The sequence below is a fragment of the Leuciscus leuciscus genome (genome assembly GCF_965113295.1).
Source record: "Leuciscus leuciscus genome assembly, chromosome: 12".
Lineage (NCBI taxonomy): Eukaryota > Metazoa > Chordata > Actinopteri > Cypriniformes > Leuciscidae > Leuciscus > Leuciscus leuciscus.
This window is the reverse complement of record NC_138736.1, coordinates 9191934-9211872: the sequence shown is the minus strand read 5'-3', so window position 1 is coordinate 9211872 and position 19939 is coordinate 9191934. Positions and strand designations below refer to the sequence as shown.

Genomic DNA, 19939 nt, shown 5'->3' with positions numbered 1-19939 from the left:
GTTTTTTCTTTTACAAATAGAACAATTCAGATCCCACATCGTACATTGTAATTCATAATTACAGTCAGGTAATAAAATCCCAAAGGACAATCATAGTAAAATGAATGGGATGTAACATCAGTTGATGATTTGCATACTTTTATAAAGAAATCAGTTACAAAGATGTACAAATAAAAAAAAATGCAGCATTTAAACAAACAACCAAACCGAAATGGTAAACTGTAAGCAGTTGTAGTGCTGTAGTTTTTAAACAATTGCTGCCAGGTAATCCTTCACCTCAGCAGGTGACAGTCTGCGAAATCCTGCTTCATTACAGATGCCCACCTCAATATTTTCCTCTGTCATCTGTCCTTCAAAACTCTCCTGTAGGAAAAAGAAAACGCTGTATTATATTGTTGTTTTAAGCAATCTGATATAAGAAGTTAAAGGTATAGTTCACCCAAAAACTTAAATTCTGTCATTAATTACTCACCCTCATTCGTCCAAACCAGTAAGAGTTTCTTTCATCTAGACTTTCTTTTCATTTCTTAAACCCTCCATTGAGAGCTACGCTACTACCACTTTGACACTTCAAAAAGTTCATAAAGAGATCCTAAAATTAATCCATATCAACGGAGCTGTTTAGTCCCAATTTTCTGAAGAGTCTCAATCGCTTTATATGATGGACAGATTGAATTTAGACTTTTATTCACATATGAACACTGATCACCAAACATAAACGGAAGCTCAACTGAACCTGCTTGACGAACGAGAACAAACCTCTTTGGTTCTTGCTGAGGCTCAAACGTGCTGCATAACACATAAGAATGAACCTCATTGGTTCTTACATGTCAAGCCAACATGATCGAGTCTCTTCAGAAAATTTGGACTAAACCGCTCAATTCATATGGATTAGTTTTACGATCTCTTTATGAACTTTTTGAAGCATCAAAGTGGTTGTTGCGTAGCTGTCAACAGACGGACAGAAAGCTCTCAGATTTCATCAAAAATATATTTGTTGTGTTCCGAAGATGAACGAAAGTCTTATGGGTTTGGAACGACATGAGGGTGAATAAATGATGACAGAATTAAACATTTTGGGTGATCTAACCCTTTAATAGTTATTTAGAGATGAATTCACCTTTAAAGTTAAGATGGCGGTGTGTATAGCATCTTCAAGTTCCAGATCTTCATTGTATCTGTAACAAAATGATACAAAGCTATGCTGTAAAAAACATGCAAAATCATTTCCCCATTTTTGTACCTTAAAGGTATAGCGGAGGATTTTTTACTTCTGGGTGGATCACCTATATACTATTGGTCCTCCTAATTGTCAATCATTCTGGTGAATCAATCAAACTTATTCAAAAAGTGGAGAGGGCGGGTCTTATCTAAAATTCGGAAAGATCCTCCACTATACCTTTAAGAAAAATCTATACATTACAATAATTCAACTCGCCAACATGTTGATGATTTTAATACCTTTTTTCAAGGAATGTTTTTCCATTCACATAGTTCTTTCCCATTGCTGTGGCTTTCCAGGCGAAGTATGCTCCCTGTGGGATATCACGATTGAGAGATGAGTTTATAAAATAAATGGTTGCATGTTAATATTATATGATGAAAAGAATAAACAAACAGTAATGAGAATGCTATTTATTTGTTGTACCGATGGGTCTGACTGGAACAAGTATGGTCGGTCCTCGTCCCAACCGGCAATGAGAAGAGAGACTCCAAATGGGCGCACGCCTCTATAAAACACAACACTTAAATTACTACAAGAGCTCTAATTCAAGTCTAGTATGATAATAAAAGATGTAAAGAAGTAACATACCCTGACTGTGTGTATTCTTGCATAACAGAAGCCACTCTCTGTACCAGCTGACCAGTGGGGATTGGCTCTTGGTATACCAGGAAATACTGCTGAGCCAGCTTTCTTGCTCTTCTGACCAGCACCCTGTCAAGAGAGATCATTCCTTACATCTTCAGCTGTTAATGTTCCAACTTAACACTCAAGAAGGGCTCATTTGAAAAGCTTTTCATTTTTAGAACAAAGCAACCATTCATTATAAATAATGCACTTTTTTAATACCTGTAGTCAGGACCCATTCCACTGTACACTATGCCGATGTGTTTGGTTATTGGTTCAACTTTGTGCACGCTCTGTTCATCGTACAATATGGACTTCTGTTTCTTCTCAGTTGCAAGCACAACTCCATTTGATGCTGCAAAAAATGACAAAAGGGCCTTCAGAGCAAATTTACACAATACGTATGGAGAAATATTATACTGTAGGAATGTAGCCTAGGTCTTAAACTGAATTTCCAACCCTTAATAAAGAACATAAGGTGTCTTTACACACAGCCACGTGAACTGGAAGTAGAAACTGATTTTTTTCAGTGCTGTGAGGTTTTTCCAAGTGAAATTGGATATTGAATAGAGGGCAGGGTTTTATTTTAGCTCACCTCCTCTCCGGTTGGAGGGGAGAGGATAAGTGTTTTCAACCCAAGCCGTAAAACTGACATCATCGGAAAAGCAACGCCATTCCAGACCGGAAGTAACTTTTCAGATTTTGATTAAAGATTTTGACAAAAAAAAATTCTGTGTATTAACTAGCACAGATTAATTGTTCACCCTAAGACCAGTAATGTGCGCTAACAAAGTCAATAGGGTCAATTTTGATTACATTCTCCAAATTCAATGTAAAGAAATTCAAATATTAAAGCCAGACAAAATCATGCCAGCTCTGACCCACCTCAGCTCCTAGTGTCAAAGTATACGGTTGTATTTGCTGAGTAAAAGCCTCCTGTTTGCTGTGTAACTTTGACAATAGACAGTTTCTAGTTTCTGGTCTATATACAGTTTTAATGTAACTCTACGTTTAAGACAAAGCATCAAGACTTCATGAAGATGAGCTTTAAGAGGATCTGCTTTCGACTCAAATACTAGATCCAGCACTCAGTTTACACTCAGCAACTCAATGGATGGTTTGAGAAGGTGGTGATAGATGTTCATGGTTTGTGAAGTTTGTGATGCACTGATCTACACAGACTTACCTTTGATTCCTACAGATGGAGCACCGGCTGCTACAGCGGACAGAGCATATTCAATCTGCACCAGTTTGCCAGAGGGGCTGTGTTGATAATAATAACAATAAAAAAGTACATGAGAGAAATGGATCCAAACTGAAACTGATTTTTTTGGACAAATACGTATCTATAATCAAGACTAAAATCAATGTACTTCATGTTGAATCTGAACTCGTGCATTTTTTTTTTCAAATTCATAGATTAAAAGTTTAAAAAAAGTTAACAAAAGCTTCATAGTAACTTGAACATACTTTTTAAATTGCTTGTCAATGAATATAACGTTAGTACACATCACAAAAGATTAAAAGATAAACAAGATAATATTCTTAGCCAAAAGAATGTGCAGTATATAACGTTATGTATATATATATGTATATATAGTAAAACACTAAACAAAGGAATAACGGTACATAACTTGAGTAAAAACTAACCAACACTGACATTGAAAAATTAATAAAAGTCATAAAGTTTCATAAAGTAACTAACACCGTGACAGTGCAACTCCGATGTGAATTACGATTAAGTACATTTTAAACACATGTTGGGAAAACCACAATTATTTCCTTTGAATGCATGCAAGAATATATGTATAATGAAAAATTACAGCCAAATATAAATCTATAAATTACATAATTACCTAAATGTTGTGAGAGAAAAACTGTATCCTCGATCTGCCATTTTTGTCTTTTGCTACGGAAATACACCAAAACAACTTCCGCGAAATGTTTGAAAAAACACTCGTCAAGATAAAAGTCATGTACAATTAAACTGAATAAAAACCGACCACTAATTGTGTTTTACAGACATTTGTCAGTTCGTACGTTTCGGAGGAATAAAATCATGCTAAACCTAAAACAAGACTATTGTTAAGCATGAAGACAAACTTTATTTAAAACCAAAATTTGACATATTTTAAGATCTATACATTCAGCAAAGATTCAGAAATGTGTAAAGAATGTGTGTCTTGTAAAAAAGAACTATATGGCGGTAATTCCCAAAGCATTATTTTAATTGAGTCTTTCCATTGCTAAATCACAAAATGTACTTTACTTAATTATAGAGACTTAATTTTTTTATTGTATTTGATTTGATGTAAATAATATGTTATTATTGCCTCTGTATGTTCATTGTTAAAAAGAGATTGCAATAAAAAAAATTAAATGAAAAAAAGTCTTTCCATTTCACTATCACGCGTACAACCTGTTCGAAACATTAGAATCAGTGAATCGTTTTACGAATTGATTCTTTTGATTTGCAGATTCAGAATGCTTTGTTTCAGCCACACCGATATAAACATATTTTCGCTAGGAAGTAACAACGAATACCACTCATGCACACAATTTAAAAAACAAACAAAAATAAAGTAAATAAAAAGTTCTTATCCAACTTATACGTCTCTGGCCTGCTTCAGGAAAATCTATTTAATTCTCGACAGTTTGAGTACTTTTATTATGTAAGTGCGTCTGACGGAAGCTATTAAACGCGTCAGCAGTGGAGCTTGACTTCCTATCGTGTCTCAACGCCGAGGTATTGTCTTTAAATATTGATCAATCTGCCATATTCTATCTTATAAGTCTCATTTTGTTGTTTTTACATACGTGTGTGGTTTATGGTGATGTTATTTTTAAGTCGATTGTTTTGTATGTTGCAACTACGCGGCTCAGATCAGTTTTAAAGAAGGCGTGTGAGCTACACGCTAATGTGATCTTCGCGGTCTCTACTCTAATTTAGTTTTAGTTTTAAAACCAGGGTTATACTTCATGGGGAAAACATTACTCGTCATTTATACATTTCTGAAGGATTCATTTACATTGATTATTAATACGTATGGCGACATTTAAAATGTATCTTCTAATAAACTCCTAAACCATATTATCCTTTATAACTCACTGATGCAAATGTAATGTATGTCTTTTAGGGCATCTTTTAAAGGGAAAATTCGCCTACTAAATGAAATTCTTGGCTCATCTACATGTTGTTTCAAACCTGTATGGCTTTCCTCAGTCTCATTCCCCATTGACTTGCTTTGTATGGAGGGAAAGGTGGCTGATATGTCAGCATTATATGTGTCTACTTGAGTGAGTACATTATACCTAACGTGTGTTTTTTTCAGAGAAGGCCATGGCTCGAGGGCAGCAGAAGATCCAGTCTCAACAGAAGAACGCAAAGAAAGCTGCTGAGAAGAAGAAAGGTCAAGGAGCGGACCAGAAGACTGCAGCTAAAGCAGCACTGGTCCACACATGTCCTGTCTGCAGGGTGAGTGACTTGAGTTATCTAAAAAGCAATATGTGTAAAGGGTCGCTAGTTTAAGCCAATGTACCCCAACCTGGCAAATCCTTGCTGAGAAATGTTATTATTCCCAATTGTATAGACACAGATGCCAGATCCCAAGACGTTTAAACAGCATTTTGAAAGCAAGCACCCAAAGTCTCCTATGCCTCCTGAGCTGGCAGATGTTCAAGCCTAAAGGAGACAAGAAACCAACATGGACCTAACACAGGGGTGAGTCTAATACAGATATTATTAGATTCATAAAAGCTGTATTGGTCATTAGAATAGAATAATTGAATATGTCTGCCAATGTGGCTGAATTTTAATCTCATGATTATGGTTTAATTTTCAGACCCTGGGGAAAGAAACATGATTCGATTCTGCCGACTAACTCGACTTGCTGTATCACAAACATGGACCATATGGACAGAGATCTTAGGTTGGACTCAAGCACACCAGCACACTTTTTTTTCTTTCTTTTTTTTATATTTTTATATGTGCGTATTGGTTCCATCTCTTCAGAGTGTGCTGTGACCCAACAGTTTCATTGCCATGTGCTGTAACTTGTCATATTTATTCACCACTTTTCCAATGCCTTGTGGCGCTTGGTCCCTGATAAGTATGATTTTAAAATATCATTAGGTGCTTCAATCCATAATGTATGTGCCCTGATATTTTAACTGTGAACCAAATTGGAGAGGTGCACCACTGTGTGTATTCATAGTATTGATCAGGATTTAGATTGAGATGCATTTATTGACATGCTTAAATTGATCACAAATGCGGTAAATTTGCACCTGTTCAAAAAGTCAGAATGAGTCGGGACCCACAAACACGCTTTTGTTACTTTGTTTTCTAAAGTTTTCAATAAATGTATATGCATATAGTACATATACGTGTGTCATGGTTACTAGCAAGAACATCCAGAGGATAGATGTTTTTTTTTGTGTGTTTTTTGTGACTCAAAGTAGAACTTCATGGTAAAATTACAACTGTTAAACAAGCTGTAATAGTATATGTTCTCCCACTAATGTGAAAATAGCTCATTAGTATTGGAGTTATTTCAATTTATGCATTCAGTAGTAGTTCAGCATAACTGTTCTTCACGTACTTTGAGCATCGATACCACAATGGTGTTAGACGCTGTACTGCCACCTATCAATGTGGATCAGCATGATCTTCTCAGAGTTTTATGTAAATGACAAAGATAATGGCAGATCTATGCAATAATTGATTCTCTTACCATACCAAAAAAGATGCAACTTGGGCAGCACTACTTCTCCGTCATCACAATTGCGTTTATCTCAGAATTGTACGATATAAAAGTTATAAAGTCCAATTCTGAGGGAAAAAAGGTCTCATTTTTTTGTCAATGTCTTTGTTCTCACAATGCAACTCGCAATTTCGTGTTGTCATAATTGCGATATATAAACTGTGTCACAGAATTCTGAGAAAAAAAGAATTGCTAGATGTAAACTCGTTGTCGCGAGGGGGAAAAAAGTCTTAATTGTGAGATGAAAAGTCGCATTTACCTTTTTTATTCAGTGGCAGAAACAAGCTTCCATAAAATCTCCCGCTGTTGTGTTCCCTTATCTTATTTTCAATATTCATATCACCAAACTGTACTAAGCTACTTGCGTATCTCTAGAGAAGACCGCCAATGAGCGTGAGGATTCTGTCCGACTTCATTTCAACATGGCAAAAGGCGCGAAATACACTGAGGGGGTGACCCGTGACCCGCGCCATATATAATACACTTTATAGACCTTATTCACAGCAGCGCCATCTTTGATTTTAAACGGGAATGAAAGCAAGGCTGGGAGGGATAGATGCATCTGTTCAGTGGGTTGAATACTGTTATTAAATGTATTTTTTGGACTGTTCTGCTGATAAAACACTCCAAAAAATATCTTTCCAAGAAAATTCAGTAGACTAAAAACGTGAGCTGTGGAAAATAAGTAATCTAGGAGATTGAATAAGGTCTACAGACAGTCTTCATCTCATGTAAGTGTACACCATTCAGATGACTCTTCACAAAAACACAACTTGTTTCTTGATGTGACATGTAATGCTCATTAACAAAATGATTTGGTCCATGTGTGCAATGAAATTAGTCTTTTCTTCACTAGCGTGTGGGTGGTTCAAGTTAATTTTTCCGTGGCTTTGTGAATCGTAACATGAAGTGCCTGGCTGTTCACTATATTCTACACATGGAAACCTGTACAGTTTAAGTGTAAGACAACTGCAAAATATGTATATATTTTATTTTTATTATGGGATGATTCCAACCTTAAATCCACTCACAATAAAATTGTGGCAAATATGCTGATAAACCATCATGACACTTGAACTATCATTTGTCAATCATTTGGGACCGGTAATAGCACTCAACTTTGGCTAAATAAATCTTTTAAACACTGTATATTACAAATGGTGCCTCTGAGTATTATAACAAATCTACATTTGTTTCAGATTTAAAACTTGAATGTCCAATAGAAATACTGTGTACAGGAGGTTATAAGCAGCCACAGTTCTTGACCACCATGTTTCGATGTTTCTTGAGAATAACGTTGTTGTTGTCGTCGTAGAAGAGCACAGAGATGGGACTGAGTTTGGTTGGAGCGCAGCAGGCCTTGGGCACTTCATCTGGTCTGAGAAGGTGAACCTGCCAAAAGAGTCAGTACAGTTGAGAGAGGCATATACAGGTTTGCCAGGTCCTTGCATCAAAAGTATGGCCCAAAAATAGGCCAATGTGATTTTCTCTGTAGGGACGGCCCAATTTACTGAACTTGTACATTTGGGGGGGGAAATTAACCCGTGGCAACAACTTAAAGTAGCCCAATTTCACAGGAAAACTGCAGACTTGGCTATGTATTCAACCAGCTAGGAAAATAGATAAAATATATATAAATAAAGAATCAGTTCATTTTCAATGGGTCTCCTAGCGTTGAAGTGAAATGTTAAAAGTACAGATTACGCACCAGAAGCTGGATCGTGGCATGGTTTGTGGCATTCATACAAGAGCCCAGAGGATAATCACATTCCCCATCACAGTAATACGCAGAGTAACCTGTAGGGGCCAAAACCCAGTCCTGAAAAAGTAATTTTATTAAATAAATTATAAACACTCCAGGGACTTCACTTCGTATTACTCTGCTCTATCCCGAACTGTCAGTCTGTACATTAATGGTGTGGATATCTCAGTGACTCATTCTACTGGTTACATCCATGAGTGACTCTTCATGAGTGAGTCATTGAATCATTCAAAACACTGAATGCAAGCTTTAATTCTGCTTTTACTTGTTTAGAACTATATCCATTGGCCAAATAAACTTTAAGTACTGTGTGTAACCAGTGACTCAAAATTAACTTTTTGTATGTTGTATAACTGTATAAAAGTCAGGCAGTCTCACCTTCCAGCCAAGGTCGCTGAAGCTGACGTAGAGTTCATGTTTCTTACAGGCCTGGCGTCCACTGTTGGCGTGATTTTGGTCTGGAAAAAGTGAGACGATCACAGCTCAAAGACAAATCATTTCATATGCTTCTTAAAACACAATCTGCCTCTTAAACCGCTTATTGTGGCTCACCATATATGCCGGGTCTGTTTGGGTGTGGTAGGTCGTACTTTGGTTTCTTCTTGCGTGGATTGTTGTGTCTCAGAGCTCGAGGTGGGCGGCAAGGGGCTTGACTAGCTCTGAAGAACGTCACCATGAAAGGCTGTTTGGAGCGCGGCCCGCGCCGACCCACCAGACCCACCCATGCGGCTGACAGCGACCGGTCTGAAACAACATCTCAGCATTTGGCCAATGGCACAGACTGTTTTGCTTTTCTTTCTTTTTTTTTAAAGCATGGCCAAGATACAGTCTGACTTTAACATTTCATGTTAGAGCAGAATTCTTGCAAATATCCAAAACTCCTTCAATAATATTTGGTCTGATGATAAATCTGACAGTAGCAAGAAAACATTTAACAATATATGTTGTATTATTTCAAACCGTGGAGACTGAAACTCTAAGGGAGAAGAACATTTATATTTATATATATATCAATGATATATCTGAAATGAGGAGGCAAAGTCCTCCCAGTTTGTTTTATATACAGTACTGTGCAAAAGTCTTAGGCACGTTAGTATTTTTACCTCCCAAAAAAGGGTTTTAAGCCAGTTATTTATATCTTTTGCTGTAGTGTGTCTTTAGGAAATATCAATTTACATTTCAAAACATTCCTTTTGCCATTAATTGTTATAATCCAGAGAGAAATCTATATAAATAAATCAAATATTAAATCATGTCCCAGTTACACTTAATGTTGTCACATTATCCTGGTTAAATAAATATTACATTACATAAGATTTTAGTTTTTTTATATTAACACTGTAATTAATGTTCTATTTATCAAAACCAAGTATAAATCTCAAATTACATTTATTCCAAAATAATAACTAAAGGCAGTAATACTTTAAACAATACATTTTATTTGTGAACTAATGTTCAGCTGTTCCTTTTTAATGGTCAACTTACTTTCAGATCATCAGTCATCAAGCTCAGTAAAATGAACCTTTAATTTCAGCAATCTGAAAAACCCAACAGTTTCCATGTTTTCAGGCCATTTCAACTTTGTTTTTTGCAAAGTCGTTTACTTTTTATTTAGTCGTCCTATAATGTTGTTCATTCAGACTGATTTGCAAACGTGGAACAGGCACGAAAACAAGAGGTGGGATTATCACACGAAACAATCATATCCAATCATTGCCTCCTCTCACATGACTTTCCCCCATTCATATTAATTTCCCCCCCGCCACCGCATGCTTTAGGGGGTCTGTTAAAACTCAATGGGCTCAGGGGAGGCAAGAGAGACGGGGCGTCCCGCTGTAACTTTACCTGCTGGTGTCGCTGTTAAACAGCGTTACTTTAGAAAAACGAGTGATTATAAACTTTTTAATGTCACATATTACATTTTATATTTTCAATAGGCCTATGGATTATTTTCTCATCCAAATTTTTTGAGGAGGCACTGCCTTTCTTGCCTCCTCGGATATACATACAGGGTTCGTACGGTCATGAAAAACCTGGAAAAGTCATGGAATTTTAAAATGGCAATTTCCAGGCCTGGAAAAGTTTTGGAAAATGAATAAACTCAGAAAGTTTTGGAAAAGTCATGGAAATTTGTTTTTCAAAATATCCGTGTACTTGAATTTGTTTAATTAATAATATTGGTGAAACAAATTGCAATACTTTTTTCGTTAGGGTGATCAGTCGAATCACGTGACTCACTTGCGGCGGATTTTGATTGTAGGTGGGCCTCCAGAAAACTAGATGGGCCAAAAGAAATGGGTTCCCCTTCATGTCCGTTTCAGCGCTTTTCTGCGGCACTGAGGACAGCGACTAAGTAGCCATACCTGTGTGGCTCTTGTGTCGCTGTCCTCAGCTCAGTGCTTCAAATGAAAATAAGCTGCTTTGCGTTTTCATATTAGCTATAGGCTAGCTACCGTCTGTATGCGCCTTTCCATTACAGATTTGAGCAAAACTTTTTTTTTCTTCTAAATATCGATAAATAACTATTGCAAAATGACGGCGTTTCCATTAACCGATGTTAAGCAACTAAAACTTATTTTTTTCCTCTCGCGATCAGTCATTCCAAAAATCATGGCAACGGAGGACGTTAGTAGGTTTATATCTCAGCCACCGCCCTACAAATTATTATTATTAATGGAAGGAGACGTCTTATCCAAGCATTAATGTCAGGGAAAGACCCTTATGCGAACGGCACATATATAGGCTAAGTTTCTTCATGTTTCTCCCTTGATTGTGATGACTTTTTGCCTCTTTGTTAAACATTTAAAATATATACAAATTAATATGGATGATTTTTTCTTTAAAAAAAATTATTTTGTCTTTTATTTTCCGTGTTGGCATTTATGAGGAAAAAACAATGTTACGTGACCGTTCTCCATTACGGTAATGAGTGCTCTGAATGCGGCACTAAAAGACTTTAAAACTTACACAGAGACCTCAAACAGAAAGCACAAAGCCTTTTTCAAAAAAATTCGTTTTGTATTAATTGTATCTTGATTTTAAAATATGTTTCATTAACCAATTGCTTAATAAATAAAAAGTAAATAGCAGAAAATAGATAATCACGACACAGTGGCGCCGGAGTGAACTGGAGCTTAAGCTATCATCCATGAACCGAAACTCAGCGTAAAAGGTAGCCTACTCGCCTCACAGACCTAAACAAAACTGAAATAGGCCTATATCTATTATCTACAGAAATCTCTACTTTTAAACAGAACCATTCAAAACAAAATAAAACGATGTAGCCTAATCCGTATGAAATGTGCATTTCTCTCCGGCGTGTTCACTACTAAGAAGATCGCGAGTCAGTCAACTTCGTCTTTGCAGTCGACACAGAAAACACTTGTTTATTAATAAACAATTAAAATTGAGAGAGAGAGAGAATATATGATTAGTTTGACTCATTTTGAGGACTTATAATGATCTGTTAAGATAGAACGTTCACCGAATTCTGATTAGTCGAGTGGATTTATCCGTTTAGGCTAAAAATAGGGTCGGCGCTTCTCGGTTTGGAAAGAAACTGCATCTTGCAGTGGCCTACATTTTAAACAAGGAAATATAGCGATTTGGCATGAAACGTTGATGGAGCAGTGAATAGGGACAATCTCGTTTTTTTTAATGGCGTTTATCGCGTTTTGGAAAAGAGCTCTTCAAGCACATTTTTATGGAAGCTTGTTTCCGCCACAGAATAAAACATTTTAAAAGATAATTGCGACTTTTTATCTCACAATTGCGAGTTTACATCTCGCAATTCTGTCTTTATTTCTCAGAATTGCGAGATATAAAGTCAGAATTGCGTGTTATAAAGTCAGAATTGCGAGATATAAAGTCAGATTTGCGTGAAATAAAGTCGCAATTGCGTGTTATAAAGTCAGAATTGCGTCTTATAAAGTCAGAATTCTGACTTTTTTTCTCGCAATTGCGACTTTATATCACGCAATTCTGACTTTATATCTCGCAATTCTGACTTTATATCTCGCAATTCTGACTTTATAACACACAATTCTGATTTTATATCTCGCAATTCTGACTTTATAACACGCAATTCTGACTTTACATCTCGCAATTCTGACTTTATAACACGCAATTGGGAGATATAAAGTCAGAATTGCATGATATAAAGTCGCAATTGCGTGTTAAAAATTCAGAATTGTGAGATATAAACTATTCTGAAAAAAAAAAAAAAAATCCGTCTTTTTCCCCCTTAGAATTGGACTTTATATCTCACAATTCTGAGAAAAGATGTCAGAATTGCGAGATATAAACTCGCAATTATGTGTTATAAAGTCAGAATTGCGTGATATAAAGTCGCAATTGCCAGAAAAAATTCTGACTATATCTCGCAATTCTGACTTTATAACACGCAATTGCGACTTTATTTCACGCAATTCTGACTTTATATCTCGCAATTCTGACTTTATAACACGCAATTGCAACTTTATTTCACGCAATTCTGACTTTATATCTCGCAATTCTGAGAAAAGAAAGTCAGAATTGCGAGATGTAAACTCGCAATTGTGAGATAAAAAGTCGCAATTATCTTTTAAAATGTTTTGTTCTGTGGCGGAAACAAGCTTCCATACATTTTTCATCAGCTACTAACGTTACCCGCCTATGGAAGCTTGTTTCCGCCACTGAATAATAAATAAATAATAATAATTGCGACTTTTTATCTCACAATTCTGACTTTTTTCTCAGAATTGCGAGATATGAAGTCAGAATTGTGAGAAATAAAGTTGCAATTCTGAGAAATAAAGTCGCAATTGCGAGATATAAAGTCACAATTCTGAGAAATAAAGTCGCAATTGGGAGATATAAAGTCAGAATTGCACGATATAAAGTCGCAATTGCGTGTTATAAAGTCAGAATTGTGAGATATAAACTATTCTGTGGTAAAAAAAAAAAAAAAAGGGTTAGGGTTTTTTCCCTTAGAATTGGACTTTATATCTCACAATTGTGACTTTATATCTCGCAATTCTGACTTTATAACACGCAATTGTGACTTTATTTCACGCAATTCTGACTTTATATCTCGCAATTGTGACTTTATAACACGCAATTGTGACTTTATTTCACGCAATTCTGACTTTATATCTCGCAATTCTGAGAAATAAAGTCGCAATTATTATTATTTATTTATTATTCAGTGGCGGAAACAAGCTTCCATACCCGCCCGCAAGGAGTTCATTATCCTATGGATTTACGTTAATAAATGTCTAAGGAGTTGTCAGGGTTTGACATTATTTGTGTTACTGTGCCAGCATTTTTGAATAAATATTTATTTTGTATTAAAACATTGCTTGTTCATTTATTTTATTCAAGATATGGGGTGGTAAATTTGAACATGGATTTTTATTCTTATTTTACATGTATACACAGACATTTTATGGAACATTATGTCATGAATATTTACCTTTAAGTCATGGAAAAGTCATGGAAATTTAATGGTAAAAATGTGTACGAACCCTGTACATATTGCTTGTTAAAATGAATATTATTTTTGCGATGTTACGTGGTTTGGCTGGGAAACCCCCAAATGGGTTAGGAGACAATTCAGACCCTTCCCAACTTTCCACTTTACAGTTCTATGGGGTGCCATACACTCTTATGAAGTACAAATAATGCCAACAAAAACATGGGATTTCAGAAGTCTAGGAAGCAACATCCAGTCAGTTGTAACTTGTTAGACTATCAGAGCGGACCTCTGTACATACGGAATAGCTCACCCTCCTCAGTTTCCACGTAAAGGCGGATGCCCAGGTTGCACCGAGGGTGGAGAAGCCAGCGATTGCTCGCAGAAGTCACATCAAATGCCAACCAGCCCTCCTGACCCGCAGGCACAGACTGCATGTCCAGCAACACCAGCTCAGGCTCCCTGTCAAACCACAAGATCAACATGTCATTCCCGTTATAATGACGGATCTCACTGATTAATTGATAAATGCACAAAGTATTTTTGGAGTTTTGGCTCCTAAACACTAAAATCAAATGCTATCTAGTATAATTCTCAATTTTGTATAAAATGTCTTATATGTGTACTGGCCTGTGTCTTTTCTCCCTCTGGATTTCATAGACAGAGATATGAAGGGTGCGGTTTGCACGCCAACCCATGGTAAGAGTTTTATAGATACGAAACTCAGCAGCGGTGACCGTCTCTCCCTGAGGAAGAGGAGTGAGATCGAAGCGGAACTCCTTCCAGTACGGCCGAGGCTGGAGCAGATCCTTCTCCTGCTCCACTGCGTTCACAAAGACAGAGAGGGAGTTAAACACAACTGGAGGAGCGCGTGTGTGTCGAGCGAGCGTGAAGACACTTGAGATGAAGAAGATATGTTGGAGGGGGTGATTGGCAGGAGGAGATGGGGAACAGAAAAGGGAAGATTAGTTCTGGTTCTGACTGACACCCACGGCCTGAGCTCTGCACTGGAGTAATTACAGGAGTTGTGGAACAGCAGTCGCTCAGAGCACCACCACTAATTACAGTCCAGCGCTCTATTTTTAGAGGAGTGCCCAACAGTATTTTCATCCACTTCATCTCATCTTTTTTTCTGCCTTTCAGTGGGGCCTGTAATTCCCCACAGCTGTGTGCCCACTACAACATCTCTGGTTCCATGAAGAGCTTTTACCCTCCACAGAACCTTTGCAGTGCACGAAAGGTTCTTTATAGTGGAAAAGGTTTCTTTTAAGAACTTCACCGAAAGGAGAACCCAAAACGGCCTACAAAAACCCTCTTTTGGAACCCTGTCTGATCGCTTAGAAAAGCGATTCTAGACCTCTCATCTAAAAGCCACATGATTTGAGGCATCATTCATGTTTGTAGCACAAACAGTTACGCTGCGAAGTTTCAAACGGGTTTGTGTAAATCACTAACCACCTGAAGAATGAGCCATTATAATAGCGGCGCTTGTCTAAGCGAACACCACCGGTTAAATTTGAGAAAGGGGTGATACTGACCAGTGATAATGGGGCAGAAAGATATGCAGTAATTGTAAATAGGATGTTAAACTGTTGTTTGTTTCGGACAGATAAGTATCGTCTGTGTTTGGGCTGAGACAGGAAGAGATGATGGAGTGATTGTGTGTCTGTCTCATTGTCAATACAAGCTCTCAAAATCATTGGCAAATCTCACTGTATATGAATCTGGATTGTAATACTGTATTTTTGTTCTATAAAATAATATTTTCACTGTATATGAATAACTATCTGGATTCTAATATTGTATTTTTGTTCTATAAAATAATATATTCACTGTATATGAATAACTATCTGGATTCTAATATTGTATTTTTGTTCTATAAAATAATATTTTCACTGTATATGAATAACTATCTGGATTCTAATATTGTATTTTTGTTCTATAAAATAATATTTTCACTGTATATGAATAACTATCTGGATTCTAATATTGTATTTTTGTTCTATAAAATAATATTTTCACTGTATATGAATAACTATCTGGATTCTAATATTGTATTTTTGTTCTATAAAATTATATTTTCACTGTATATGAATAACTATCTGGATTCTAATATTGTATTTTTGTTCTATAAAATTATATTTTCACTGTATATGAATAACTATCTGGATTCTAATATTGTATTTTTGTTCTATAAAATAATATTTTTACTGTATATGAATAACTCTGGATTCTAATATTGTATTTTTGTTCTATAAAATAATATTTTCACTGTATATGAATAACTATCTGGTTTCTAATATTGTATATTTGTTCTATACAATTATATTCTCACTGTATATTAATAACTATCTGGTTTCTAATATTGTATTTTTGTTCTATAAAATAATATTCTCACTGTATATGAATAACTATCTGGTTTCTAATATTGTATTTTTGTTCTATAAAATAATATTCTCACTGTATATGAATAACTATCTGGTTTCTAATATTGTATTTTTGTTCTATAAAACAATGATATTTAGAAAATATTAGGAAACCAGTCACTGAAACCAGACTTAAAATTTGCTATTGTATTAGTTAAAATATCAAACCAAATGGCATCTGCAAATAAAATATGCTAGATGTGTTCTCAGAACTAACTACTTTTTTTTTTTTTTTGAGTTTTGAGTTTAAAATGAGTTTTAAGCAATGGCATTGCTTAATTTTTATATATGATTTTTATACATGTAAAGTTCTGTGGAAATATGAACTCTCAAGTTCACATAATCACAGGTGTACTTCATCACATTAACACATGGAAGCCAGTTTCTGCCACATATAAATATTAAATTAAAAAAATTTCCTGTAATTGTGACTATCTGCCAGTGTGACTGTTTATTGTATAAAGTTTTATACAAACTTTATTTCACAATTAGGGCCTACCCTTTTAAACATTTTGTTTCATGGAAGAAACAGGCTTTCATATTAAAAATAGTTTTTATTGTTAACTAAATCTATTAAAAATAGTTTTTTTTTCTTTATAAAAAAAAAGCTGAAATAAGATAAATAGTAGATAAAAATGAAAAATAAATGAAAATAATGAGAAATGTTGCTCTTGCAACTGACTGAAAAAAAGTGACAACAAAAAACTGAAAGCTAAATTTAAATAAAAATTATGTTATAAAAATAACAAAAGCACATAACAAAATTGCTAAAACTTATACTAAAATTAAAATTGAAAACATGAAAATAAAAGCTAATTCAAAATATGAATAAAAGCTACAGTAGTATAAAAATGAAACAACACTGTTATTAACATGTTCCAGTTCAGTTTCCACTGAGTTTGACAACCAGAAAGTGTGCAAAAATAACTTTTTTTGTAAAAGTCTTTGTTGTTTTCTAATTTGAAGCCCAAAAAGCTTTCCATGGAAAAATACTGTGTTGTCGTTCTTTTAAACATAAACATTCAATTAACATGACATCTACATATTTTAAAGTGTGGTTTATGTCCACGATACATGTGTAGTAAGTGAGGACTCCTGTTAACCCTTAACCAGCTGTCACTTACCCAGGTTGACAAAGCTCATGACCGTGTCCGCCTCACTGACCACCGTGCCGAGGGGCGGTGTGTGTGTGCTTAAGGTGGGCAGCGCGGCTTGACTGAACACTTCCGGAGTGAAGCCCATTCCCTGTCCATCATCGGCCTCGGACGACACGGCGTGGTAAAGGTCCAGCATGAAGAGCGGGGCGGAGGAAGGGGGGCGCAGTGGCGGGTGAGGTCTGGGCCGTCCCGGTAGACCCAGAATGGATAAAATCTCCTTCTGCATCTCCTTCTTTTCGCGACCGCTGAGCCTGCGGAAGCTGGAATGAACCACTCCTTCCACCTGACCCCAAACACACAGCAACATGCACAGAGGGAGGAAGATGGCCAGAGGGAACAGTCGGGTTCTCTTGCTCTCCGTCCTCCCTCTGCTGCGGCGTGAGGAGGACACAAACTCAACCACACGCTCTTGTTTGTCCATTGGTGTGGCAGAAGAGCTCTGCTCCATTGCAGGCGTCTATCTAGATTATCCTGGTATGTGTCCCTCCAAAACCTCTGGGTGTTCACCCGACGTCGGTCTTCTCTGGAATGGTCTGACTACCGTCTTGAAATTCAACTCTGAACAACACTCAAACGCCTGAGCCACTCAGATTCCACAGCAGTCATCGTTATTTGGAAGAGAGCAATGTTTACTGCTACGAGCTGCTCAGTTTATCGCCTCTTGACAGTCATTCCTCATTCTGTCGCTTTATTTACCAAACCACAGGGCATCTCTCATAGTCTATAGTGTGCTTACGGAGCTGGACGGCAAACAATGTCCTAGAAACTGGAAGAGAAAACAAACACGTCTTACTAGAAGCCTAACTGCTTTCAAAAGGTGATCTCTAAGTTGGAAGGACTAAAGCACAATGTGAAATTAAAGTCTTTGGGAAGAACTAAAAACAGAGGGCCGCACAAACATCAGGCTTCAAAGGTTCCTGGATCAAACACAACACCTGCTTCTGCTCCTTTCGAGAAGATGTGAGACGCTTCTCCAAGCTGATGAAATTATTTGAACGACAAAAAGTTATAAAACTCTCTTGCAGTGATCAATCAATGTTGGGTTTAAACGTTTAATCCAGTGTGCAGAAATATCCAAGACTCCTGAAAAATGAAAGAAGAAAAAAAAAAATCCACAATTTTGAGTAAGTTGTTGATCAGAATAGTGTTACTGTCCCCAAACGTTTTTCTGGATTTTGAAGTTGTGAGATCCCAGTGGACTGTGGTATTCTTAGCCTGCGTGCTGCTTGAGCTGAAGGCACAATCTGAACATGGGTGACCTCCTTCCCTCCAACATACACGCTTACGCAGAGGGAGTGTTTCCAACGTCTGAATCCTCCCTCCCTCTCTTCCTTCTCACCTCAGTCTCCATCTACCCTATCAAACCGGCCCATCTTCTACACATACCTCACAAATTGCTGGCAATTATCATGTGGTTTGGGGATGAAGATGTGATCCAGCCTTTGCACAGACTAGAACTGAGTTCTTATGGCTAGGGTAATATGAAAACTATATTTATATTCTGTGGTTTCAACAGTAGCCAAGAAGTGACAGATCACTGCGGTTTCACCGAAGAATAAAAACTTGGTGTGGATATAAAAATGAAAATGAACTTAAAAGTGTCCATGCAGACAGGTAGTTGAAGTATGAACCAATGATAGAAAGGGTCTATAGTTCATCTAAAACCATTTTAAACCTTTTCTTATATAAATACATAGTTCTATGATATATTTTTTTGAAAAATTATATTACTCTATTAATTTTTACATAACAGGGCTATCTATTTAAGTGAAATTTAACTGCAAAAATAAATTCTATATATAAATATAAATATATATAAAATATATATATATATAAATATATGTATATATATAAATATATGTATATAAATAAATATATGTAAATATATGTATAAATATATATATATAAATATATATATATATAAATATATATATATATAAATATATATATATATAAATATATATATAAATATAAATATATATATATATATATAAATATAAATATATATATATATATAAATATATATATATATATATAAATATATATATATATATATAAATATATAAATATAAATATATATAAATATATATAAATATATAAATAAATATATAAATAAATATATAAATATATATATAAATAAATATATATATATATAAATATATATATATATATATAAATATATATATATATATATATATATATATATATATAAATATATATATATAAATATATATATATAAATATATATATATAAATATATATATATAAATATATATATATAAATATATATATATAAATATATATATATATAAATATATATATATATAAATATATATATATAAATATATATATATATAAATATATATATATATAAATATATATATATATATAAATATATATATATATATAAATATATATATATATAAATATATATATATATAAATATATATATATAAATATATATATATATATAAATAAATATATATATATATATATATATATATATATAAATATAAAAATATATATAAAA

General features: G+C 35.1%; 3 protein-coding genes across 4 annotated transcripts; 1 reads left to right on the top strand and 2 right to left on the bottom strand.

Annotated features, from left to right (window-relative positions):
- Positions 1–121: 121 nt before the first annotated feature.
- psma2b (proteasome 20S subunit alpha 2b) lies at positions 122–3784 on the bottom strand. The gene is made up of 8 exons (XM_082185169.1): positions 3706–3784; positions 3036–3112; positions 2072–2204; positions 1814–1936; positions 1649–1730; positions 1462–1535; positions 1121–1178; positions 122–363 (listed from the first exon to the last, which is right to left on the bottom strand). Exons 1-8 carry the CDS (start codon positions 3744–3746, stop codon positions 247–249), a joined length of 705 nt encoding a protein of 234 aa, XP_082041295.1. The 5' UTR covers positions 3747–3784; the 3' UTR covers positions 122–246.
- A 679-nt stretch (positions 3785–4463) lies between these two features.
- On the top strand, positions 4464–6228 carry LOC309511794 (zinc finger protein 706). Its single transcript, XM_082187139.1, has 4 exons — positions 4464–4595; positions 5182–5324; positions 5440–5570; positions 5692–6228. The coding sequence occupies exons 2-3, from the start codon at positions 5190–5192 to the stop codon at positions 5533–5535; spliced, it is 231 nt and encodes a 76-aa protein (XP_082043265.1). The 5' UTR covers positions 4464–4595; positions 5182–5189; the 3' UTR covers positions 5536–5570; positions 5692–6228.
- A 1361-nt stretch (positions 6229–7589) lies between these two features.
- Positions 7590–18702, bottom strand: bmp8a (bone morphogenetic protein 8a). Of its 2 annotated transcripts, none has more exons than XM_082187097.1 (7): positions 17377–18702; positions 14453–14649; positions 14128–14284; positions 8927–9118; positions 8753–8832; positions 8321–8431; positions 7590–8004 (listed from the first exon to the last, which is right to left on the bottom strand). In XM_082187097.1, the coding sequence occupies exons 1-7, from the start codon at positions 17855–17857 to the stop codon at positions 7855–7857; spliced, it is 1368 nt and encodes a 455-aa protein (XP_082043223.1). In that variant the 5' UTR covers positions 17858–18702; the 3' UTR covers positions 7590–7854. The 2 variants fall into 2 exon arrangements, with proteins under 2 accessions (XP_082043223.1, XP_082043224.1); XM_082187098.1 differs by having other exon boundaries at positions 14140–14284; positions 17377–18690.
- Between the last annotated feature and the right edge of the window lie 1237 nt (positions 18703–19939).